The 27,965-nt window shown below is 31.1% G+C and overlaps 1 protein-coding gene across 3 annotated transcripts; it reads right to left on the bottom strand.

The window, feature by feature from the left end:
* Window positions 1–147: 147 nt before the first annotated feature.
* Dbct (Dihydrolipoamide branched chain transacylase E2) lies at window positions 148–27,657 on the bottom strand. Of its 3 annotated transcripts, none has more exons than XM_076497322.1 (12): window positions 27,334–27,657; window positions 23,506–23,576; window positions 22,251–22,374; window positions 18,740–18,815; window positions 17,791–17,975; window positions 10,157–10,284; window positions 9,390–9,480; window positions 4,766–5,082; window positions 4,110–4,187; window positions 3,062–3,253; window positions 2,464–2,535; window positions 148–1,771 (listed from the first exon to the last, which is right to left on the bottom strand). In XM_076497322.1, the coding sequence occupies exons 1-12, from the start codon at window positions 27,362–27,364 to the stop codon at window positions 1,604–1,606; spliced, it is 1,533 nt and encodes a 510-aa protein (XP_076353437.1). In that variant the 5' UTR covers window positions 27,365–27,657; the 3' UTR covers window positions 148–1,603. The 3 variants fall into 3 exon arrangements, with proteins under 3 accessions (XP_076353437.1, XP_076353439.1, XP_076353438.1); XM_076497324.1 differs by lacking the exon at window positions 23,506–23,576 and adding an exon at window positions 26,422–26,820 and having other exon boundaries at window positions 27,334–27,656; XM_076497323.1 differs by lacking the exon at window positions 23,506–23,576 and having other exon boundaries at window positions 27,334–27,655.
* Window positions 27,658–27,965: the final 308 nt, after the last annotated feature.

The raw sequence follows: 27,965 nt of genomic DNA, 5'->3' as shown, positions 1-27,965 counted from the left end.
ATAAGGTTTACTTTGTCACCTAGTCAAGCTGTCTCCAAATATTTATTTTCTCAAAAGTGGGTTACTCGTCAGCAAAGAGATCAGAACTACAGAACAAAAAATGTGTAGAGAATAATTGTTTGGAAAAAAAGTAAATGAAACATAACGTTATTCAATAATAATTTTTATTTTCAAATACTAAATCTGTACGATAATTACAGATTCATAAATCTATCAACTTTACATAATGAGATTTTTCCCTACCACTCCTGTTTTGTTTTTTTTTACACTAAACCGCTACCCATTAAGTCAAGATTGCAAGATCCCTGCATAAAACAAACTAATTTAAATATCAAATCTGTAAGTTAAAACAACCACGTTATTGAAAACACAAAGGAAAATATCCTTTTTCTTAGAGCAACAAAAACCTCAAGTAGTAACTGAAAACTTGTATTTCTCATCTGGTATAATGAAAAATAAAATATCCTTAGTTTTAATATATTGTTTTTGAACCTAACATAATATTTCCAGTTCCCCTTGCCAACTTCACTGATTTCTGAAGACATTTATAAAGCTTACAGTGGTTATGTCCAGTCATATCTTTATGAGATTGTACTTTTAACCACTGACTGTTTTTTTGTTACTAAGTCAAGGCATTCTCTTTTTAAATCTGCAGTATTTATTTAAAAATGACCAATCATTAATTGATTTACTTGTACATATCTAATATAGTACTTTAAACTGTTTTTTTTCTTATATTAGCTCTTGGCAATTGGAATCTTTAATTAAAAAAAAAAAAAAAACTAATGTTTTAAATGTCACTGTGTTAAATTTATACAATGTTTGATAATGAAACTAGAATAGAAGAGCATGGGATAATATTTATCAATAAACTTGTACATAAAGTAATAATTATACCTACAAGTAAAGAGCTAAACAAACACTGACTGACCATAATCCCCAGTTCTTATCCATACATTACAAACTAGGTAAATGTTTTGATTAACACAAGAAACTTGTATTTTCATAGCCACATTTTATCATTCTTTAAATACTTAAGTCGTTTACAGTCTTTACATTATTATCCTTTTGCATAAGTAATGTTTTCATTAGTGGTATAAAACTAATGAACATGGTTTGTGTGTGTGTACTAAGTCTTTTTCTGGTTCCTTGTGTTTCAATTAGTTTGCAAAATAATTCACTGTTATGAACTATGGAACAAATATTTTTTTGGGATTATGAGTCATGAATTAAAAGTAATTAGTTAACATCTTTTGAATTTAATACTTAGAGAAAAATGGATGAAAAACTTGTAAGAAATATAAAAACAATAAATCAGCAGCATACAGATTTCACAAGAATTGTTTCTTAATTGAAAAAAATTTAATAACTGAAAAATCTGGTACATGGCAGTGTTTCTTCCGACATATTAATCCCAATTATCTCTTTGAAGTGTTTTTATATCATAGCTACAGAGAAGAATGAGTGACTGTAATGAACCCTCTTAACTGAATAAGGGCGGGTCAATCAATGTAAGACCTACAATCTTAAAGCGACCTTTTTTATTTATATATAAAATAAAGTACACATTCGATCCCCACACACTACTAGCTTCAGTTCAGTTTCATTTCATGTCCAACAGCATGCTTATTGGATTTTCGAGGTAAGACTTCCACACATTGGAGAATCTGGACATAGTGGCTCCATCAATAACTCGATGGTCAGCAGACCAGCTGACTTGAAGAACATGGGATTTGACCACATTATCGGATTCATCAAATCTTGGAACAGCCTAAAATATTGATGAACAAAATAGAGCCCATATTTACATTTCAATATATACAACCTGGTGATAACCTAAAACAAATTGTTCTAACAGTTGTTAAAACAAAACACAATCTAGTCCTAAACATGCAGTTTCTTTTTCTGTTTTACATTTAATAAATAGCAATGAATTAAAATAATTATAAGATGAAATCTCACATGATTTCTGTAAAATAGTTTATGCTTCTATGAATCTAAAACAAGAAGTAAACCTATTGGCATGAAAAGACGAAATCCATTACATGGTACAGATAAAAGTCCAGAGGCCCAGCTATTGAGTGGATTGTCTGTTTTGTAACTTTATCACAATATTTTGACCACTTTTGGTCATTATCACAACACACGAAAGTGGTTGAAACATTGCAATAGTTAAAATATAGAACATTTACTAAAATCCGGATCTCTGGACTTTTATTTATAAAACTAAACCTGGTTAAAACCGAAGTTTTTAAGTTTCAGTGCTTTGAAATTGTTAAAAACAATGTTTTTGTTAATAAGATTAGAATTTTTCAAAAATTTCCAAAACTGATGATTAATGTAATGTTTGAAAAAAATTTAACTTTTCTATTAGTAAACACTCTATTTTAAGAGAACGTTTATTGAATAACAAAAAAAACCTTTGAATCATTTATTTTTCTAAAGTAGATAAACCAAACTTACTTGAATTTTACCAACAGCACCAATTGCAACTTCTGGTGGAACTATAATAGGCTTGGCATAGGTGCCACCAATCTAAAGCAAGTAGATAATACAGAAATGTATTCTTTAAAAAATCTTTATTTCTTATTGTGTAAACTATTAAAAAGAATAAGTAAGAAAACAGTTATAATAATAGTAGTAAAACTGGGTACTAGAAAAGTAACAAAAGCTTATTCATCAAAGATTGCACTGAATTTTATTAATGTCATGTTTCATATTATTTATAACATGTCTGTAAGATATTGTTTACAAGAAATATTATTTCATCTTTTATTTGGGGAGGGGGGGGATTACAAACTTACATCAGCAAACATCCAATGAAGACTTGTGATCAGATACGTAGGTATCTAGAGTGTAACCCCTACAAGAAGTACATGTAATGACTTTTAAATATTACAAGTAACAAAATCTCTATCACTTAACTGTCAAATATACCATGATATATTAATAAGTTTCATTCACACAAAACTGGTTTCTTACAACTTCAGTTAAAGTATAGGTTACATTTCCTTTCACTAGAGTATCTAGAATTTACTTGTTTTGTATTAAAACAACTCACAACTCCAATATTTGACAATGTAAAAGTTCCTCCTGTCAGATCGGAAGAACCTAGCTGGCCCTTTTCACCGAGTTCTTGTAGTCTGTTTAGCTCAGCAGCCACTTCAAGTAGGCTTAGGTTCTGAACATTCTTTATGTTTGGCACAATTAGTCCTTGCTGTGTATCCATGGCAACTCCTATGTTGTGAGCTGACTGAATAAAATCACTGATTTTTAGAACAATAAAGTGATTTAAAATTTCTGTTCAAGTTTTGTACTTTAACATTCTTAACAACATGCACTGGCACTGCAAGTTTCTTGAATGAATTATCTTAACTTTTTTTTGTACTCAAAATTATATAATACTTTCTAAACATCTATCCCTAAACTTAAACCTACCACTCAAAGTAAATATGCTGTTGAGATGCATCATCTATTGTAAAAACAAAATGCAGCTTTAATGTTTTATACAGGTTCTGCACTTTTAGTTGCATTAAAAATGTATCATAATTTTGGTGGGAAATTAAAAAAACAAACAAACTATATTTCAAAATAAGCCTTGAAGGATGTGAAAAACATTTGAGTCAATTATATTACAAAACTGAAGAAAAACTCACTTCATCATAAAGTTGCTATACCTTTTTTCACCCAATTTTAAACAGTATAGAAATACAAATTTGTAATACCTGAGCATATTACAAGTTACATTCAGAGTTAGAAAGTCAAAACTGTCCTTATAAAATTGTTAAAAATGCACTAAAGATGTCAGATGATATATAGGCCTCTTCGCTTCATCAGCTGTTAAGATCAATTAAAATCCATACCTATCATCACTGTGATAACAGGAAAAATGGAAGCAAGAAGCATACCTGTACTTTATGAACATCGACAAAATGAACTGAATAAAGGTGAATTATTTACCACGTGTGATCTTGGCCTTAGTTACGATTAAAGCTATTTTACAGCCATTTTATCTTAGATTTAAAGTGGGAGGATTCTTGCTTTATTAATAAAAGTGTTAATACCCATACCAGCCATTCTGAGATATAAAAGTGAGAGGATGTTCTTACCTTGTAAATAATGTTTTCACAGTTTTCATCCACTGATGAATTTAGAACAGGAAACTGGCTTAAAGTCAACGATGCTGCCTGGAGAAAAAATACATGAAAAATAATACTTGTTTGTTGTACTGTATTATAACGTTAATCAAAGCTAGTTTTTCAGTTACTGACTCAATAATTCCAACATTGAAAGAGATACTGTATCATTTCTGTAAATGATATAACTTGGATAAAATATGCAAGCTGTATCATTTTAAAGAGAAATATATATATATATATATATATTGAATTTCTTCAGTGGGAATGAAAATCAAAAATTCAAACTCTCGACTCTGGTAACTAAAAACACAATCATTTACACTCATGTGTCTCAAATGCAAAACACTTTAGTTTTCCTGTCATGAGCTATTAAGAATAAAATTGCAGAATTCAAGAGGAAATAGTATTTTTACCTAAAGCATCTGCTTCATTAACAGTTACAGGTTTGAATCCCACTAAATCATAGTTGTCATTTCTTCAAAAAATATTAACCTCATAGGATTGAATGTAACCAATAAACTATGTGTGTGATTATTTAACCACCATTAAAGAGTCAAGTTAGTGTCACTTACAGTAAAGAAGATTTCGATATTTTTCATAAATAATTATTTTTTTACAACTCTCACCTTAATAAAGAAAGGCATGAAAGAAAAGCGTACACCTCTTTCACCAGCTTTCTCTTTCAGTCGTGAACGGAGCATCACTAGTTCCGTAACACACACTTCATCACAGTAACCAAAGTGGGGGATGGTTAAAGACTGAGACATAGTCTTCACCATGATTTTCTGAAAACCTTTGATAGGTTCCATTTTATCTTTGACAATTGCTGGCTCTGGAATGGATGGGAAAACCTTAGGTGTAGGAGGTGGAGCCGCTCCATCACGTGGTTGTTGAGCAATGGTTTCTTTGGTCAGTTTAGGAAGTGGCTTTTCAACTTTGGGTCCTGATAAAAGATAGATATGTTTACAGATATCTTCCAAATTAGTAATTAATTTTTTTATCACATCTAATACCAAAAATTTAGTTTGTAGATTGTTGTAATTATAATTTGATTTCTGAACAACAGGACTTTCAGACCTCCAACAGCTGAGTATGTGCAAACACAGACATTACAATCGATTACAGTACCAATACATGAGTTTGGAAACTACTTATTAACTCAATTACCAATACAAGAATTCTTTAATGATTATTAATAATCAAAATTGACAACTATTTTTTGTTTATGAAACTAAGAACCTTCAGGATACAAGAGTAATTACCTGAGAATGGCAGTAGCAATGTATAGAGTTTAAAACAGTATACTCATTAAGAATATTAACCCAATCACTATGAACTACTTATAATATAAGCAGTAACATAACTCTAGTGAAAGTTCTTTATAAAAATCAAAGTAGTTTATGAAATAGTTTTAAATTTGTCTTGAATGATCCTAAGATTATATAGTTTAAAAAAAATATTTGTTACTTAATGTAGTTATTTGAACATGAACTCTGAATAGTTCACATGCAATGTGATTTTTATTTTCAGTATAAAAATATTCTTTATTATCTTATAGTTCTAAAATTTCATTTGCATTATCTCTAGAACTTCCAAACTGAATATTCCAAACTGAATGTTTGTATTTTATTTTCCATTTTCTCTACAATGTCGTTAGCTCTACATATTATCATCACTGTACAGTGTAATGAAATGACTAAATTTAAGAAATGGAAACATGCACTTATCTTTTAAATCTTTTTAGAGGTTTGTTTTCCCTCATATACATAATTTCATATCTTTATCTTCTGATTTATAGTTTATATTTAATTTTCTTTTCCAATTATTTGCCTCTTATTCTTGATGCAGGTACGCCAACCTATTCCTGTGAATGTAACCCCACTGTTTTTGTAGTTATTACAGGACACAGGTTGTCCACAAACTCTTTCACTAACACTTGCATGTGAGATTGATGCCATCTTGTTTAGACATTTCCACAAGTCAAACTACATCAAGTTAAATGTATATAATCATGAAATGTTCAAGTAATAATTTAATAACATGAATAATGCACAACTAATTAAAATATAAACGTAAAACCTACATGCAGTTTAACTGTTTAGCAAACTAACATACATAAGGCAAGAAAAACGTGCCAGGCACTAGGTACACCTCAAGAGAACAATGGACAAAGCTTCTTTCCTATCTTATGCTAAAAATCCATACACTGTGAGAGGTTTCTTCAGACTATAACTGAATACTGCAAAATCTCCTTTTTTATTGGTTGTAAGCATGTCATTCAACTTCAAACTGTCACCTAGCAACACAGCTTTGACTTTGCAAGTGGGTGTGGCTGACCTTAAACTTAGAAGTATTAGAATATAAAACCCTCATTAAGAAATTTTTTGAAAATTTTCAGATGTTAATGAAGGACAGACAGAAATTTAATTTGATCTTCTATGCTGACAATTTTCATTCTATTCTTATAGTATCACGAGTTAATAGCTCATAAAGTTTAGACTTGTAATCACAAAAGGATCACGTGGCAGCAAAACTTGCAGTTTTAATTGCTGTTTTAAATGTTTCTTTTTAAAATAAATGAATAAAACTTTAAATTACAACATACTTCATAACAGTAATTCCATTAAAATACATTCATATTAATTAAAGTGGTTTAATTCATTTTTAAATTAAACCTAGTAGCATGAGCAGAAGGGGTTTAAAAATGTTGTCAGTGACACCTGTGGTTATAGTAGCTGAGTTATCATAGCTTGAATCACACATTTAACCCTCTTGTTAACTTGTATAACGCATACAAGTTCATCTACGTGTTTGCACACGTTAAGTATTTGCACTATAACTTTTGATACAGCATGTGTATCTTCACAAAATTTGGTAGACTTTTAGTAAAGATCACAAGTAGTTTATATGCCTATGTCTAATTTTTTATTCAAATATTTTTACTCAAGATTTGTTTGTGAAAATAGTGTTTCATCACTAGTCTTGAGTGCAAAGTGATTTCATGTTATGATTAAATAAAACTGTTCTTTGTCCAAAAGATATCAAAGACCTCCTAAATACATTTCAAACATTTGTTTTCATTAAGACTTTATACATTATTTTCTATATTCTAACCATGTGGGGTCTGCCACTTGACCAACCTTGTAAACATCATAAAAAAAAGGAAATAAATATAAATTATGCTTTTTCCATCTAGAATGACTACATATTATAACATGAAAATACACACATTTAGTCTAAGTATCTTAAATTTCATAGTGCTATATATTTACATATATATTTGTTATTTTTTATTATATTTACCTTCCAGTCATACCTAACTAACATTACATAACTTGCATTGACACGGTGCACGTGCACTCATGTTACATATCCAGTGATATAAAACTGATCTTTAGTCTTCCCTGTCGTGACTGTGTTTCAGTAAACTAATATTTTGTAATATACCGTCACATTTCAATTATTATATATATGTGTATATAGATTATTACTATTTAAAAATAAATTATGAAACTTTGTTTTTAAATACAGAACAATAAATCAAGTAAAGCAAATAATTATCTCTTCTCACTATGACCTTTATACTCAGTTGCTGTTGGACATAGGTTGCTAAGCCTTTTAAAATTTCACACACGGAGCATATCAAACACTTTTTTCAGGTTTTATATATGCAGTTGAATAACTAAAAAAATCATAAATAACTACATTGATGCCAAATAATTCTATTATAATTTATTAAGCTTAGTAACTAATATGTATTTAGAGTTTTTAAAAAAATACGAAACTTTGAGAAGATGAACAACACAACCTACCTCATTGAAATCTTGGATCGAAAGAATGTGGAAGCCTTTTCAAATATTGAAGTGGCTAAGATAAATCATTCTGGGGACATTCTAAACTGTTGATTGGTTATTCATATTTCACATGTTGAAGTAAGTGTATATTAGGCACTGCTTACAAAAATGGAAAGGTGAATGGGGTCACTGTGTTTGATTCAGTAGATAAACCATATCTCAGCAAAATAAAAATGATATGAGGTTCTTATTTTACATTCTAGCTTTATGGTATTAGTAATTTGAGTTCCTAATCTGTACAAAACTAGAGACTTAGTATTCTGATATGACAAACATCTAATTTTAACCAGTACTGCATTCAACATACCATGTGACTTGCTAAAACCTATAATTAGATGTGTAATTTTAATATTTACTTTTAAATTCATAAATAATATTAAAATTTGAATTATAATCTACAATTTGATTCTAAACTTAGTGACACAAATTCATAAAATAGTAGTTAAATACAATTTTGAATGCAAGTCAACAAACAAGATGACCCATTGAGAAACAGTTAATGTAGCTGGGAACCCCCTCAACAGTCTTACTGAAGAAAAGGATCTTAGAACACTGGTTCTCTGTCACTCTTGGTAGAGGTTATAGAATTTAAGTTTGTATTTACACACATATTAATTACAAGTCTAATTATGTCTAATTAGGCTTCACTTAATAAACCATGTACAGTTTAATCTCCTTAGCAAAGAAAGGATACTGACTTATTGGAAAGGTTGTCTTAAAGAAATAAGCTAAAACTTTTAATTTGTTTTTCTCAAGAAAAGAAGGGTTAGGGATGATTTTGTTAAAGCATATCCAGGGTATAAAGATGTCTGATTTCTTTGTGCTGTATTCTGAAGACAAGAACATAATACAAGCATAAGATCTGAAATAGAGACAGACAAGGCTCCAAGTTAAGTTTGAATTTTATAAAGAGTTGAAGAGTGAATGCTGACTTTTTAAAAATTTTACTTTTCTGAAAAGGCGGATGCGTAAGGACCGCCGTGAAGGACCAAATGGTTCCCGGATACCTGCATCTTAAACAGATAGTTACAACAATTGTATATTTTCATGCTTTTGGCAAGCTGAAATTTTGAATGGCAAGTGAGATAAAAATCAAGTAACATGTTCATTTCTAAAGTGTAAATTATAGCTAGAGACTATGCTTTTATTGAATAATGTAACAAGTTGTTAAAGAATTATTTTGTCTTAATAACAACCTATGCAAAGAACATTCACCCACATTCTCAATGCAGGTTTTCCATTAAGTAGTTCTTTACTGACTGTTCTCAACTGCTCTCTATGCTTTTCGAGCAATACACAACTGCTTCGAAGTTACACTAAGTTTCCAGTCACATAGAAGAATTAGTAATTTTTTACAAACATTTAAAATAAAATGTATAATAAACAGCTATATCACCTTCTTCTTTAAGTTTTTCTACGTATCTAAAAATATCTTCCTTTAGTAATCTTCCATTCTTTCCAGTACCTTGAACATTACCAAGCTGCACCTGTGTATACAATGAGAAAATCTAATCAGAAACACAGTGAATCTGAGTTACATGTTAAAAAGTTTTATTACACTTATTTCATCTGACTGTTTACCAACATTATGTTTCACTGATCTACTCATAAGTTGATTACAAGAATTTATCTGTAATTAATCCACAGTTTATAAATATTTGTCAGAGACAACAAAACTGATTTTCTGTAGAGCTATAAATATTTCTATAAATTATATACTGAAACTGCACAAGTTAGGAATTACTATCTTAATGGTCAAAGCTTATACATCAGCGTGAATAACACCCTTAAACCATGTTTACACATTCTAGAATAATCTATTAAATGAGTTTCATCCATCCAGAAATGCACTGTATTAGCCCAATACCTATGTTTCAACAAGTGAACTCATGTCAAAGTATCTAAAAACAAAACTGTGCAATACTAATACGTGTCTACTTCTTAACTAATATCTTCACTAAATACACTAAAACAGCAGAGAAAACAAACTACAATTATTACATAAATTACAGAATTGTAAGGGAAACAGATTACACTTATTTTCAACAGATAAACTACAACATTGCAAAGGAAATGAAGGTTACATTTACTTTTATTAATTAAACTGCAGAATTGAAAAGGAAACAAATTATACTTATTCCAATTACAAAGGAATCAAATTACATTATGTTCCATAGCAAGCCTTCTAACAGCTGGAGTTGCTAAAACTTTGTCTGATTGGCCAAGGACTGAATCAAGACCCTGACTGGAAGGACCAATATCAATATCTTCATCTTTCTGGTTTAGTGGTTCTGAAAATTGTAAGATTTTTGCTATCACTGATACTTTCCCCATTATGTGAAGCTAGTAATTAAAAGATTGTTAATTACCATTAATTTCTCAGATAAATCTTTATCATCAGAAAAAAACAACAACAAAAAAAACATCTAAAGAAACATACAAAGTGGTTGTGTGCTCAACACAAAACAGCTTGCTCTATGTGCACTAGACAAGATAATAAAACAAACTGTATGTTAACCCTTTCAAGACCAGGAGGGTGTCACTGATGTCACTTGATTTTGTTCCTTCTGACTACGGAAATACTCAACTACAAGACTAGGAGGGTGTCATTTATGTCACTTGATTTTGTTTCTTCTGACTACGGAAATATTCAACTACAAGACCAGGAGGGTGTCACTGATGTCACTTGATTTTGTTTCTTCTGACTATGGAAATACTTAACTACAAGACCAGGAGGGTGTCACTCATGTCACTTGATTTTGTTCCTTCTGAATATGAAAATACTCAACTAAATTACACAAAACTTTTAGAATCAATTTACTAAATAGTTAAAAATAGAATCTAGTATAGGCTTAAATAAATTCAGTAATTCAATTTAGTTTTTTTTTTTTATAAGTTTGTAATATTTGAAATGCCCAAAATCTTGTCAGCCACTGTTTTGAAAAAAAGTATTAAAATAGATCCTTTTGTTGTTGAAACTTTATAATCGCTTTCAAATTCCAATGGAGCCACACGACTGAATAAGACAACAATGACTTGGTTCTCTCAATGGAATGTTTCAACCTTTAACATTTCCATTACAGACAGATGATCAAAATATTTACTATTGCAGACAGGTACAAGTTTTGACTTTAAACATGTACAGTAGCTTCTTTTGAAAAACATAGTATTAGTGTTCTGTAAAGAATATAATGACATTTAGGGTATTTTTCCATTGTTAACCATTTAAGTTTTGGTTTCCTTTTTTACTTATTATTGATATTTGATTAAATATGATTGAAAACAAAAATTTAAGATGATACAATGTTACTTGTTCAGTAATTCAAATCCTAAACTTATAAAATCTGAAAGCTACAGCTCAGTATTTAATTCGTACTAAAATATGAATCTAGGTATTAAGAAATGAAAAATATTTTGACGGAAATCAGTTGTTTCAACTAGTAGGATTTGGATTTGATACATTTGTATTTCAAGCTATTAACTGAAGTAATACTTTTCAAAATCAGTTAAAAAATAATGAGTGTGTGATATTTATGAAAACAGTTTACAATAGAACTCAATACCTGTAAATTTTCATCACAAATTTTTCTTTCTCATGAACTATCTAAGTTATGATTAGCTTTGAACAAGATCTATTCTGGCTATATATATCAACTTATAGCACTGTGCAAACAGTTCAGAACATGAGACTGGCATTTATCAACAACAGTGAATGATGTTTTTGATGCCCATTGAGCTATATTGCAACATAATTGGGAAAAATCACAAATACAAGTACAACTTCTTGTCTAAAAACTTGCAAATAAACAAACCAAACATAATTTAATCTTCTTACACATGACAAAACATAAATCAAGATAAATATATGACTTAAGGTCACTTCAGTTTGATTCAAGATAAAAGGCCACGAAGTTACACATAGTTAAAAGTGTTATCTCAGAAAAAATGACAAGATTCCATTAATTTTATTCACAAAAATTGTAATTAAGTACTTGAACACAACTCTTAAAAAATGAACACAAGTCTTTTGGCACATGCATTTTGGAATACACAAACAAATAGGCTGGTGCAACCATTTAGCATAGTTATAAATTTAAGTCAATAAAACTATTACAGTTATATATTCCAAAAGTACAAATTTTTGTGTGTTTAAGTCTTACTCTTGCTGTTAGTTTAGCTGCAACAATCACTAACAATAATTGTTTCCATAAACATAGCTTATCAGATGTTATAAGTCATAAAAAGTTATTATTTACCTACATTGAAAATAATTTGCAAGGGGATTTACCTCCTGTCAAATAACAGCTATTCTCATTCAGTGCTGCCCTCTATATGAAAAATATTTTGCATCCCACAAGTCATAAAACTTCTATCTACTCTACAGTCTATGTGGTTCATTGTGTCTTTGCATGTAAATCATCAACCAACACCAGTCATCTGGGAACCTGCCAACTGAACAATGAGAAAAAGGAATGTGCCAATGTGGAGGTTCACTTCAAATTTAAAACCAACAATGACCACTTTGTACAACATCTGTTTCAGATGATGAACCTCTGTGAGGTGAAGCTCCAAACAGACAACACTCAGACTGCACATCATCATCCTCTTGATAGGACCACACAGAAGCTGGAGCACATGGAAGACCTGTTGAAACACTTCAAGCAATCACAGAGCTGAGGCAAATTGAACTGGATTCACAAAACATCAATCTCTAAGACCCACAAGACAGAGGATGAGAGCATGAGATAAAAACCTTTTAATAAGGTAAGAAGAGGAAACATGACCTATGAATGTGAGGATTTATACTGACTGGTCCACTTCTAAGCCAAACCTACTAACTGGGAACTTACAACATTCTGTTGGCAGTAGAACAAGGGATCCCAATTGGAGAAGTTATCTACAAAGTGATGGATTCACTTGAATTTGTGGAATATGTTATTGTAATATATGCTCAACATAATCTTCTGGATCACACCACACACAATGAATGAGCACACAACATCAACTTCTGGCACCCATTGCACAGAGGTGGAGTACAGAAGTGGAGGATCTATGCCATCTACACCAGTAGAATACCACCACCCTACTTTCTACTGGTTGGAAATGACCACATTTAAGAAGTTGTCTCCATGGCCTACCAACCCATTGAACAGGAACTAGAAAGTAGCAAGTAATTTGGGCAAGAAATGTGGTGGAGAGTATTGAGGTATACTGAAACCACAGAGGGTACAAAGATTGACCACAAAGACCCCATTTTGAAAAGCACACCACCCCTAATTTATTCAATCAAACTGACAGAAAACTCATGGATTAGTACAGTCTGAAAAAGGCACATGAAAGATGCAAAATACCACAAGAAAAACCTGCTAGTGGTTGTAAAATACCTTGTCTTGACAGTATGCATTATTGGCCATGGGTACACATTAAGATTGGTGGGACTAGCCTCAACCTCCAGGCCCATTGGTAGAAGATGATACACCAGCATATGACTTATGGTTTGACATAAAGTTCAAATTTTTGGAATGGAAAGATATGTAGCATACCTGGACAGGCAAAGCTCGCCATTGAGTGTGATCTCAGACATAAAGGGGAAATGCCACTGTAAACAAAAGTAGTATGTACTGAAATATAATTCACCAGGTCACAGTCAAACTGATGTTTAACGAATGGTGGCAGGTGGAAGATGGTACTCCAATGAGTAGAAACAGCTATCTGATGAAGATAGTGGGAGATGAACAGGTAAAGTGTCATTCATATGCCAGACAGAAGAATTTTTTCTAATGTATAATGGAGATTTCATGTCAGGGCAAAGGTTCAGTGCCACATCTGCAATAACATTTGGAAAACTGTGGGATGAAAAAGACAGGGAGGAATTTGCCAGTCTAATAAACTTGCAAACTCGACCTGTAAGAGTAGAAGGAAGAAAGGCAGGATTGGGAACCACAGAAGAAAGCAGTGCAGGAAATATAATATATAATATATATATAATAATGAAGGTCATAGATAGGACATATATAAATATACATATATATATTTAGAAGTCTATTCTGATAAGACCAAGAAAGGTAGGAAATAGAGGAAAAAATGGTATAATTGAAGAATATCCCTGACAAGCCAACAAAATGTTGAGCAAGAAAGATTAATCTGGATAAAGGAGAACATATGTGGGATGGAAAAAAATACATGAAATGTTGATAGCAAAAATATCAGACCAAAGACACTCACAGGCCAAAAGTAGTAAAAAATAAGTCTTAAGAAATAAGCGATACAAGGAACAGAAGTACAAAGATTCAAATGGAGGGAGTATGAGGCAGTAATGAACAATATTTGGGAATACATATTTCAATATTTCATATGGGAAGAACTGCTTGACATGGTGGTCAACAAAATCCCAAAGGAATGCAATAAAAGGAAAATAATAGATGAGGGAAACACAGTACCTGTAAAAACAGAAAACACTGTAACAAGGCCATTCAATATACTGCAACAAAAGAGACAGAATATCAATGGTCAAACAGCTAGGTAATAAAATCTGCATGAAGAGGAACAGTAGGTCAAGAAAAGGATACCCCAAAATTAATGGCCAACAGCAGAAGATGTTCAACATAGACTGATAAATTGCAAAGGAGGAAGGGGGAACAAACAAGACTAAAAAGGAAACAGCATGCTCAGACAATCCAGATCTCCTTGCAAGGGTCTAGAGAAGTGACAGGCATGAAGTCAGAAGGTGTGAAGGGCAGGATGAATGATTGGTGACTGAGGTTGATGGAGAAGAGATGAAGTGAAAGAAATACATAAATAGGGTAATTTGTAATTCAAGGAGAAGAGGAAACCAAGGTTGTGTCAGCTAGTAAGAAGCAATCAGAGGGACCTGACACAGAGTGAAATAGATAACTGAAATCACCCTAGTAAGGAGCTACAAAGAAGGGTAGGCATAAAGGTCCAGACTGACAGCATTCACCACTAGGGCCTGTGTATGAGACATGGGAGATCAATGTTGTTGAGGGAAGTGGCAAAAGCATACAGATGAGGAGTACCCATTGGTAAACCTGAGAGTTTTAGGGCAACTCCTTCGAGTAAATCTGATCAGGTTAAGAAAAACAATCTGCCAAAAAAGGTTGAAAATATCCAGAACAGAGCATGCTTCAAGAACAGTGAAAATGTTTCAATGGATCATGACAAGCCTATAATGTAGAATGGAAAAAAATGATTCAAAGCATGTTGTATGATAACAGAAACTCTAAGGTGTTAATAAGGTGGTTGTGGCATTTCTATCCAAGATCATTTTCCTGAAGCCTACTGCTAATTGACACATGCCCTCAACATCATGGGAGAGCATCAGGGAGAAGATGCAAATCCAGACGAGATAAAAGAAGTGGTCCATCTCTTAGTGTTGTTTTTGTTCAATTGCTGATGTAGATCATTGATAACAAACAGAGAAAGAGTAACTAAGGAGTACAAGGGATCCCAAGCAAGATTCTATGTATCCGTGGAAGCTCATGTCCTCAAAAGTGGTAAAACCTTGATTGTAGAAAGAGGGAAAAGAAAGAGCACAAAGAACTGGAAGCTCCATTGAATACAAACAATGTGGAGAAGAATGGCCTGGCTGAGGTAAGCATTGAAAAGAAACACCAAAGTGAACAAGACATTGGGTAGAAATCAGGAAAACTTCATCACCTTGAGGATCCAACCAACACAAACTTCTTCTGTCAGCAGCAGATGAGTGTGTGGAGAAGACACCAATTCAGAAGTAAATAACAGAAGCCAGTCATCCACGTAGTGGTCAAAGCTCAACCTTCGAGCATGCATAAGTCAGGCAAAGGCTTTAGCCACTTAAAAAAAGGTGTATGGTGCTGAGGCAAGTCTTAAAGGTAAAGTGCAGAACTGAAATACAACCTTGTTGTGAACAAATAGAAGATAGCACTGAGACAGATGAGAAATGGGAATGTTGAGATAAGTATCCTAGACATTTATCTTGGTCATCCACAGACCTGTAGAAAAAGCACACAAAAGGATCAGAAAGATTTTATGGTAAAGCAAGAAAGTTGTTGAGGCATGACACATAGATCACAGGATGTCAGACTCTGTTCTTCTTGGGGAGAATAAAAGCCTGGGGTAAAAATCTCAGGAAAGCTTGAGAGATGTCTGAACAACCTCAGCAAAACACTGACTGGTAGTAGAATCCTAAGGTATTGGAAAGGATATTATAACTGAAGGAAGAAGAAATGAAGAAAGGACTGTCTGAAAAATCTAATCACCTGTGGGTTAGGAGTGAACTCCCACCACAGGTGAACAAAAATGGACAAACATAACTCCACTGGGCTAAATGCATGTGGGAACTGTTGGTGGTCAAATGACAGACCAACAGAACAACAGGAGAAAGGAATTGGCAAAGGCTGAGAAAATGAAGGACAGGAAATAGATATAAAGTAAGGTACAGAAGCAGGCTGAAACAAGCGACCAGGGAAGAAAGTGTTAAGGGTTGTCTTACAGATTTTGTAGATGATTCCAAAGATACAAGAATATCTCCAAAATAGACCTATAGAGAAATAGGATCATCCACATGGCACAAAGATAGATGTAAGGTGAAGACAAAGGCAGGAATAAATACACAAGATTTATAAGTCATGCTCTCCCCACAGAAGCAAAAATTATTCCAACTGCTAAATTTCAAGAAAAACGTCAAAGGCCTGAACATAAACCAATGCATAATGATTAGATGCCCATGGTGGATCAAAAGACATGCTGGCACTACATTGAAATTGAGAAATGAAAGTCACAACATATACTCTAAATTTGAGAGAAGGAAGGAAGATACAGTAAGTTAATGATGGGGCAGCATGTAATGTGTCAAGAACAGGACCAGAGAAAAACGTATAGGCATTGAAAAAAAAGGCTTTCAAAGTCCTTTTAATCATGAGCAGATGTTAATGGGATAGGAGAATACAGGACAGTGCTGGAGAAAATAAAAAAAAGGGTTAAAACATGTAAAATTTACACTCCCCAAAAATGATGGCTAAAAAATCCCCAGTGAAAACCACCACACCTGAAGCCTATGTTATAACAACCAAATTAGTGTTAACTGTAGCTACAGTTGTGACATAAAACTTGGAGTTCATAATCAGCTGCAAGAATATTGAGATAAAATAAATAAAAGTTTAAAAATGTAGAAAAAATTATTAGTGAAAGTCCTACTTTTAAAAAAAAGAGATAAAATATTTGCAATAAATGAAATGTCTGTGGAAGACCACTGTCTAATAAGAAGTAATGGCTAGATATAACCAACGAGAATCACGTGCATCAGGAGGGTGTGTTGTACTCTTGTTCAGTTATCACATGATGAACCACATTAATCAGGGGGTAGATTTTAGGCATTTCAGGGCTTGTGGCATGCAAAACCATTTTGTATATAGAACAAAGCATTAAATGAGAATGGTTATTATGAAACAGGAGGTAAGGTACTGTACTGGAGAGTTTGCTTTCTTTTTACATACAGTAATAATTAACTTAAAAATTCTTGTCCTGAACACACACATTTGTACCACAGGTGTATAAAAATTAAATTATTGAAGATTATGATTCTGTTATTAAATGTTACATTATCAACCATTTCTAGTAATCAGTGTAAAATTACTTCAGATAAAAAATACTAAATATCTCTAAAAGCATTTAATAAAATACTATGTGAATAATAGGGAAAGTTGAAGATATTAATAATAATACACCTATATATCTTATCCATAAACAATTTTTCACTAAACACTAAAGAGAAGTTCAAAAACAAATTAAACATTTACCAGTAGTATCTCCATCAAGTTCTATATCAACAAGTGGAAATCCCACCTTTGCAATATCATCAACTTTGTGATAAATCTTTATAATTATGCCATCGTAGCGACTAGATATGGTAACAGATGCTTTATCACTTTGTACTTCACAAATACTATCAAATTGGTTCACTTTATCTCCAACCTTGACAAACCTGCAAAACAAAATTTAAAAAGGGAGCAACTCTGAGGAAAATAACGTGAAATTCTCATTAGAACAGTAATAACAAAAATTAGTTTGAATACGGTTACACACTGTACAGCAACTTGGAAATAAATTAACTACGTTTAAATACACTAATATCTCATTAACTGTTTATCAAACTTAAAAAAAAATTGATTTTTTAAAATATCTTTATGAATTTCCTTTTTGAACATTGAGTTACAATAAGTTAACCTTATGTACCTTTCTAAGTGTGTGTGTGTGTGTGTTTTTCTTATAGCAAAGCCACAAAGGGCTATCTGCTCAGCCCACTGAGGGGAATCAAACCCCCGATTTTAGCATTGTAAATCTGGACCACCGAGGGGAATCAAGCCCCCGATTTTAGCGTTGTAAATCCGGAGACATACTGCTGTACTAGCGGGGGGCTACTTTCTAAGTAAAAATATTTTCAGTTTCCAAGGTTAAACAAAGTCCTTCTCAAAACCTATTTATTGATACCTGTCTCCATGATAACAGTTACAAAATTTCAATGTTTAATATAGTTTTCAAAAATTTCCAAAGAAATCAAAAGTTGAAAAAAATAATTCCACTGGAGTTAAAATGGAAAGTTAATTATTATTATATAATTTAAGTCAAACTTTAAATTCCTATTATGATTAACGTAATTAAAATGCAAAGAAACGAAAATTATTACTTCTTTTTACTTTAACAAAATGCAGCAAAACACCAAACCATAAACATTCAAAGTAACCTCACCACTCTTTAATGGTCACCTCTCCTATCCCCTCTCCAATGTCCGAGAGATTAAATGGCACCACCTCTCCATGGTTAGCTTAAAGAATTGTCCATTTTCAAGATAATTAGGATAAAACCTCAAATTTATGTAATGACAATTTCAAACATCACAATAAGAAAACTTATACAATAAAATAGAATTCTTCAAAGAGAAATGTTCTGACTGGTAGTCAACAAAACTTGTTTAATAATTACCACCCTTAAAAAGAAACTACTATAAACAATACAGTTATGTTGATAAATTATGTGAACTATTTTAGACACACCAAATATTAGTAGATAAAGCCAAATTTAAAAATTATGTACGTGTTTTTTGTAGGAACATTGTGCTCTTTTATACAGAAAAGTAGGCTTTATTTATGAGTATCATTTTCAGTCTTGGTCTCCTTACTTTAAAAATGTCATTAAACTGTTAGAAAGAGCAAAATGATACCTCTGATGAAAAGTTATGATACAAGTATAGGCTAATATCTCTGAAGTTGCGTGCATGTGTGTTTTCATTTAGCAAAGCTACATCGAGCTATCTCCCGAGTCCACCGAGGGGAATCAAACCCCTGATTTTAGCATTGTGAATCCAAAGACTTGCCACTGTACCAGCGGGAGACCTCTGGAGTTGTTTTTTTCTTGAAGAATAGTTACAGGGGAACTCATTATAGTGTATTGTAATGTTTTTTTATACGTAATGGGAAGAATAGCAAAACACGTGTACAAAAGTATAAATTTTGGTATGGTCAGAGTTGCCTTCAACTTGAACAGTTTTACCTTTCTAATATGGTAGTTGGCCTTTGATTTGGGTTTCTTTTCAATGAGATGGATTTGGTAAATTTAAGAAAGTTTAACCCTTTAACAATGATGCACTTTTAAAACTACTTTCTGCACACATCATTTTGTTATATTCAAAATTTAATTAGTTCCATCACCCTTGGGTACCTACTGATGTATTTGTTTTTCGAAGATAAGCACAAAGTTACACAATGAGCTACCTGTGCTCTGCCCACCACAAATATCAAAACCAAGTTTCTAAAGTCGTAACCCACTAACATGTGAAACCAACATGCAAAAATAATCATTGGTAAAGAAAAGGAAAGCAAAATAAAACATTTAAAAAGAAACTAAACAATGAAAAGGTTAAGACATAAAATTATTAATATAACCCAAAGAATGTATTTTAAAATTATTCAATAAGTGTTAAAAGGTATTCAAGTACTTATTTCTCCTAATATTAAACATTTCTTGCACTATACATCGAGGATAATAGAATTAGTGATATGGTAGAGAAAACAGAAAATAACATAAACATTTACATTTAAAAAATTTGATATTTATTTGGAGGTTCTGAAGATTATATAAATAAAATGTGAAAACTGAGATAATGAACACTATGATTAAAAATATAAATAAAATGTGAAAACTAGAAATAGCAGAAAATCCAAAATTAAAATATTTTTCTCAAACTACATGCTTTTATGAAGGTTCTCTTCAAGTTTTAAACAATTTTGTCCACTGGTTTTTTTTTATTAGTAGAACAAAATTTAATGAGAGTTACATAACATGTTTCAGACTGAAGCACATCATAATTATATTGATTTAATTTTATTTTCTTAATTAGTGAATGGGACAGCTTGAATAAACCAACAAGTCTTTATAAATGTTACAGAATAACAATATTTAGCCCATTAAAAAAATAAATGTTTATTAATGATAAAATAAACCATTTACTTTTCATTGTGTAAAATATTTTTCTGCTTCTCAACATAAAATTCAATTACACTGCACAACAATTTTTGTGAAAAGTTTGCTTCCTGAAAAGTTTTGGCTGATTGTGGCAGGTACCTGATGGGTATGCACAAATATAGTTTTGGTTTTGTTTCATCATGTAGGAACTCTGAGAAATAGACAGTTAACTGTTTACCAGCAATAACGTATTTAACTGTATTTATGTTTCTAATACGCTATTAAGTTCAACATAATTAAAAGTGTTTTGCTGCTGATTTTTGTTTGTATTCAATGTCCTGTGCATCACGTTGCAGTGTCCAACAGTAGTCAGCAAGCATTGACAGATTCCATTTGCCCTGATATCATTTTTCCATTGTAGCAAAACTGTAGATTTTGATGGAATGGTACGTGATGGGCAAATTTGAATGTGATTTTCGTGATCAGCAGCCAAAAATCTATAAGGAACACCCAACAATGTTCAAAAGCAAAAACTGTTGTGCAGTGTTATTTGTGAAGTAATATCATGATTACATTCTAGAATTAGATACTTAATATAGCTGTTTATGTGTTACAACACAATATGTGTAGCTTTTTGATACGTATCACGATTACATCACAAAATTGCAACATGGAATACTGACTTACTAAGTAATAATTAAATTACAATAACTACTAACATTAGTTTAAGTTATTCTGGCAAGTTTAAAAGTATATTAAAAAATAGAATTTATATTTTATAAAGCTCTAACACTATATTTATTCTCTGTACCATGAAATATCTCTCCTGCCTACAGTTCAAGCATTCAGATTTAAAAGCCAAACCTGTTAATGAAACTAATTAGTATACAATAACAGACTTGCCAAAATTTCTTTACCTCTATGGAGTACAAGTATTTGAAATTTTTGAAAGTAAAACATTTTAATGAGTTACCTATTCATTCAAGTTTACAACCACTTTTGCTTGAACTTACTAAACTTCTTAACATGACAGTGGGAAATTGCTGAAAATATAAATTAATTCTCAAAATCAAGTGTAATTATAATATACTTGAGTAACTTTTCTATCATGTTTCTTTAACAAATTAATATGTTGTACTGACTTCTGATCAAAGCATAAATCAAACTACATATTAATTCAATAATGAATATTGCTAGTTTAATAAATATTTTAATTCCTAACCACATATCCTTGTTATTAGTGATATTGTTAGATATAACCCCAACAATATCTCAAGGTTTGGCTGACTAAAAGATTTAGAATAGTTCCAACTCCTTATATACTAAGCTATCTTTGTTCAATAATTCTTACAATAAAAATAAATAATAATAGCAAAATAAACACACATATGTATGCTAAACATTTTAACCAACAGTACTGACACTAACATTGAAAAATTTAAATTGTTATTGTTTAATAAAATAATAAAATATAACCTAGTCATATGACAATCAATAACCAGCTAACATAGTAAATGTGACATCAGAATCTGTTCATAATGACAAAAAAAAAGAACAACATTCTATCATATATATACTTTCCTTACACATTTTCACTGTGTAAGACTAACCTTCAATTCTGAGTCACTTAAAGCTATCAAAGTAAACTAAAGTCAAAGGTTACAATTTGTATTTTTTTATCTGAGCTAACTGTAAAAAAAACACCATACCTCGAGCATATGGATATATTAAAATTTACATAATACAATAAACTTAGTAATGCAAGATAAAAATAATTAATTCAAGAAAAAATATATACCTGCTGATACATAAAACGATCTTTGATTAGATACCTTGCAGAAGCAACTACAGGCTGGAATAGGGTACGTCAGATCAAGAATGATTTTTGATCCATAAAAGGAATACTGACAGCAGCTTTCCTTCTAAATAAATAAAATTAGCATACACATACACACACACATATGTATACATATCTACATACAATACCTTTACTGCCATTAGAAAAAATATAATGTGCTTTCTTTTCAAATGCATAAATCGGAGGTAACAACTTACATGTGTATATATTTTGAAAAATCTTCAGTGTGACATAATAAAAAAATATATATACTGTTTCATCCGTAAGCTTTAGAGAGCAAGTAGGTTTGATCAAATAATACGAAAGAGTCAGAACAAAGTCAAAACCCTAAAACAGTTATCACATTAGGTACAACTTAGGTGAAAGATGTCCAAAAGTATTTTATTTAGGAGCTGCAGGCTACATTTTCCTTTAGCACAAAATACACACATACACGCACACGCTTCCACATATATACAGGGTGGTCTGTAAGTCCCTACCCATCCATATGTTATTATGTTATATTCAATTATGCATGCATTATAAATTTGTTTCTTTTTTTTTCAAAAAAATATGGCCAATGTAAGACCATTTACACTTGAAAATGTCTCACAGAACATGGAGTCACATAATATTATGCAGCGAGAACGAAGAACAGCACACAGATACATAAGATATATGGGTGGATAAGGACTTATGGGCCACCCTGTATATATGGAATTGTTAATCACTTACAAAAGAACTTTAATACATTGTGAAGAAAACACACCCTGAAGAATACTAGTTTTTTTTATTTCAAAGGAAATGAGATAATAAATCTGGTTATTAAAAATAAAAACAAATCTTTTAAAATAGTTTCCCTAGTGGTGTGCTACAACTGACTTTGAATCCTTTGAATCAAAAAGTATAGATACATGTTCTAAACTGATAAAACTAAGTGCAGAGAAAGAAGTGGTTAACTGAATAATTTATGTTGGTGTCACCTCTCCATAACTAGTTTATAATATATTTGTAGTAAGGCTCATTTGTTAATTTGCTAAACATGTTTGTGGGTGTTCTGCGTGTTATGACTTCCTTACACACCAGAGATACAAGTGCCATAAATTTATAATTATCTAATGGTTTATATAAAGGTTGCCTAATCCATCATTGATTTAAAAAGCTTATGCAAACATAGGCCTACTTCTGTATCAGACTACCTAGAGAAGGATCTTACCCATTCCAAGTGATGGTACAGAGACCTGTACAAGTCAGCATGAGTTGAGGTTTCTCTCATTAATAGGAAACCTAAAGAATTAGGGATATCCCACTATGACTCTGGTCTGATTTGAAGGTGTGGTATTAGATTATTATTCTCTTTATCCTTATCCTGTACACAAAACTTTGGAAACTTATTTTCTCTACCACTCTCTTTTCAGTTATCATAAGTCACCAATTGGAATTCTAATAAATAATATGCTAGCCAGTAAGAAAAGACAGACAATACTGAGATAAAGGTATTGTTTTATTTGTTCAATTGTGTCAGTTATTTTTACATGACACAATTCAGACAATATTAACAAGTTTTAAAAAGAAACATTTATTTTAAAGTACCAATAAAGGAATAAAAGTATTTTGGTAGACTTATTTCTCATTTATAAACGTTTCAACTGAAGTTTCAAAGAAACCTAATTTATCAACAAAAAAATTATATTTGTTAAACTATTTATGAATTTTTATCTAATTCTTTGAGGAAAAGTATCAATTTCCCAATTTTATACTTTTTTTTGTTACATTTAATTGTCAATTACAAAACTAGAACAAACAAAATTGTTATGAGTAAACATAAAAATAATTCAAAAACACAATTATGTAAGATATTTAAAAGAAGCTTAAATACGCAGTTGGTTAAGACGACATCTAATATTTTTTTAGAACTACTTCCAGACATATAGGGTATTTTTCAATGATAAAATATTTAATAATGTTACTAATTATTTTCATTCTAATGCAGGTTTACAAACATAATAATTATTATTAATTACAAGAACATTTTTATGATTAATGACTTAGTATGTTACATTGTGCACTTGCAATTGCTATTACCTGGTTTGCCTATTTTAGCTTGTAACCAAATGCCTCATTATGATAACAATTATTATGATTACAGTGTTACAGAATATTCTGGATTGCAGCACAAACATTACTGCTCGTAAAAAAAATAGAAAGAAGTTTCATATCTGGTGCACACTTAATAATTTTAAAAAAGATTCTGCTATTGTTCTAGATGTAATTTTAATTGAAAGAGTCAACCCACAAAATACATTTTTTTTTCTTTCAAGGCATAAGTACAACTTGAAAAAAAGAATAGGGGACTTAACAAACATGCTAATTTTATAACCAGTTCTGAGAAAATAAATTAATACAATGTTTATTACTGACACCTAGTGTGAATATTTCATTTACAATTTATTCACTTTTTTTTTTTAATCTCAACATTAATTCACTTCGAGTATTATCAAGTATTCAATAAGGATATTTTCAGTCTGATAAAATACCATAACATTTAAACAAAAAGAAACTGATGGGCTCTCTATTTTAGTTACCTCCTCATTAAGTTAAGTTAGTTACAATTTTAACCAATAAACTAAAGTCAAATGATAAAATATCCATTTGAAAATCAATCTACTTCATAAATGAGACAAGATTTCCTTAATAGGAATTTGTAATTTATTAAAAGTGTGTAATTGTGGCAACTAAATAGAAGAATAAACATCACCAGCCATTCATCTTTCCTGCAATGGTAGACAACATCAGCCACTGTGTACAGTTCTATGAATGCGTTTGCACTTTCATATTTATTATATATACTTTCGACAGGTGTTGTTATTCTGGGTTTACATGTTACATGTTTGATATTTCAATATAAACCATTTAATATGTTTGTCATACTTAATGAATTGCAGAGTGATGACACCTTGTAGAGAAAAATTACAATTTAGATGATAGTATATACTTACACAAGATGAATTTTCAAAATTTTTAACATGGATAACCACAGTTTTAGTTTTAGCCCTTTTTTTTCTCTTTACTAATCAAAAACAGTAACAGAGTCGAACTCTCCTAGTTTCTCTTGTACCACTATGCGAGTCTGATATATATAATGTCATTAAACACGACTCCATTATACTTTTTTTGGAGAATACCTGGAAAAAGACAGATCATATGGTGGTGTTCCCTTTGTGCAATATGTTTTTAAGTTGATATTGGTTAGCCACAATAATTAAGATTTTAATACCTGCCTAGTCATGTAAAACAAAGTGAAGAAACATTTTTAGTAGGTTCAAGACAAATTATATGTATTTATTTTTGCTATTAATTAGATTGGCTTTCACTAAATTTTGTTTGTCTGTAGTTTCAAAACAACACAACAGATTTATTTAGCAAATGGTACAATGTTTTATACTGTTTCAGAACATTACAGTATCACTATGTATAGGAAACAGATATCCCACTTTTACACTTTGGAAATCTGGTAACCCTATTTGAACTTAAAATAATATAACCTTAAGATGCAAATAAATGAAATATTTGGTTAAGAATAACATTTACAAACTTACTTAGTTAGGTTAACTATTTTAGTTAATGGTTGTTCTAATAAAAGCAATGAAACAACTAATACTACTAGTATTCCACCCACTAGTCTGCATAAACAGCAAAATTACTGAACAACTTTATCTAACCTGGACATTAAGTTATATTGTATTAAACATAGCTGTGTGCTTTACTCTGCAAGTTTCAGTTTAATTTTGTATATCACATTTTCAATCTTATTACTATCAAAACAGAAACTTATAAACTATGGGATATAAAGAAGCCCATCAAGGATGTCTTAACTCCAAATCTCTTGGAATAAACAACAAATTAAATCACTAAATCTCATTCTGATCTCCCACATATCTATTATCCCTTTTCCTGAATTAATGTAAAGTTGTACCAGCTACCACTCCACAGGTTTACCATCTTAACTTTATGTGTTTAACTTTATCAAATCTAAAACGTATGACCATATTGCCTACACAAAAGATCTTATGTAGCAATATTATTAATAACCAAAATTATTGATTTTGAATACTTCAACTATATCACCCACAAGCCTTTTGTTTTGAAGGCATCTTGGTCTATCCATAAAAATAACTAATCAATCTTTAGAATCATCATATTTCTAGAAGCTGCTGTCTTCGGAACTCTCCAATTATGTATTCATTCCTGAGAGAGGGATACTGACACAATACTCCAAATGAGACATATGTATGAAAAAACTAGTTATTTGTAACTTTTATTATATAACAGATCTTGTCCAGAGTTCAGCCTTACAAATAATACAACTGTAGTCACTATCCTTATATACACACAACCTAAGATTTCCAAACGTTTCTTAGTTTTCTCCTTTCAATCAAACACCACCTCAAAGGCTTAAGGGTTGTACCAACCAACAGCTCAAGATCTCTTTCTTCATTCACATAATGTTCCCATCTGCTAGCTTCTACAACTAAAATTGTGTGAAACTTGATTATATAATTAAGTTCAATATAATAATAATACAACGTATTTATAAGGGGAAAAATATCTGTTTGAACTGCTACTACAGCAGTCTAGAAATTAAAGTTAATACTAGGAAAATTTTCTTTATAAAATGCATAATTTATAAATATGATTTACAGCAATGTGAATACGTGAGGCTTGCCAAATTTAAGTGAACAGACCAAGAGAGATTTAAACCTAGCGGTTATTTACATGAATGATCTTGGTATGCATTATGTAATATGTTATAAATTATTACAAACGTGACATCAACAGCCAAGTAAGCAATATATTATTGAAATTTACTTACTGCTATGTCAGTAGTTTTTTAATTTGTTTACGATTTACTTGCATATTCTTACTAAGTTATTTACTTCATTATTAAATTCCATCTGCTATGTGTGTGTTCAACTTTAAAATGGAAACTTATTTTGTGCATTACCGCACACAAAAAAACGTAATAAAATAAATAATAACTAACCAATATTTTTGCTTTCGGAAGAATAAAGCATTTGAACAATGATGGTATATTGAAACCTCTTCTAACCAAGGTAGACGCCATTTTACTCTAGAACCCAGAAATGTATTTATCATGGTCACACAAATTTATATAAAACGTGAAAATAGCACTTGAGCCTAAATATTTACTACTACCCATGTTCAACTTAAAAAAAGACATTACACACACACACACATATATATATATATATATTGATTGATAAGTGTGTGTGTCTGACATCTTTTAGTTAACTACTTGATTATACATTAGCCAGTTCTGTCACATTTTGTATCTCTTTAACGATTAATCGTACATAAACATTATATATCGAAATGTTTACTTCCAAGAACACATATCAATATCACCAACGTTCCGTCAATCTTTGTACATGTGGTGCACTCGATCTGAGAAACAAAATGATAAAAAACAAAATTGTTTTTTTTCTGAGGGAATTTCAGGAAAAAACAAACAAACTAGACTTCCCTTGTCGACTGATGAAAGAAATATTTCGAAGACAGGAGCGTGAACAGTAAAAATACATAAATAGAAAAAAGCGTTTGAGTACATGTTTGTTGTTGTTCGGTTTATATACATGTGCGTATACATACAGGCAT

Source organism: Tachypleus tridentatus, chromosome 4 (genome assembly GCF_004210375.1).
Source record: "Tachypleus tridentatus isolate NWPU-2018 chromosome 4, ASM421037v1, whole genome shotgun sequence".
Classification (NCBI taxonomy): domain Eukaryota; kingdom Metazoa; phylum Arthropoda; class Merostomata; order Xiphosura; family Limulidae; genus Tachypleus; species Tachypleus tridentatus.
This window is presented reverse-complemented; position numbering and strand designations above follow the sequence as displayed.

What these genes read in the sequence shown, in the direction of transcription:
- Dbct (XM_076497322.1), bottom strand. Translation starts at nt 27,364, where the DNA reads ATGCTTTATTCTTCCGAAAGCAAAAATATTG. An exon ending in GAGGTGACCATTAAAGAGTG is followed by an intron (nt 17,976 to 18,739) that starts GTGAGGTTACTT and finishes TTTGTTTTGCAG; the next exon opens with GTTTGTCAAGGTTGGAGATA. An exon ending in AGAAAAACTTAAAGAAGAAG is followed by an intron (nt 5,083 to 9,389) that starts GTGATATAGCTG and finishes ATCTTTTATCAG; the next exon opens with GACCCAAAGTTGAAAAGCCA.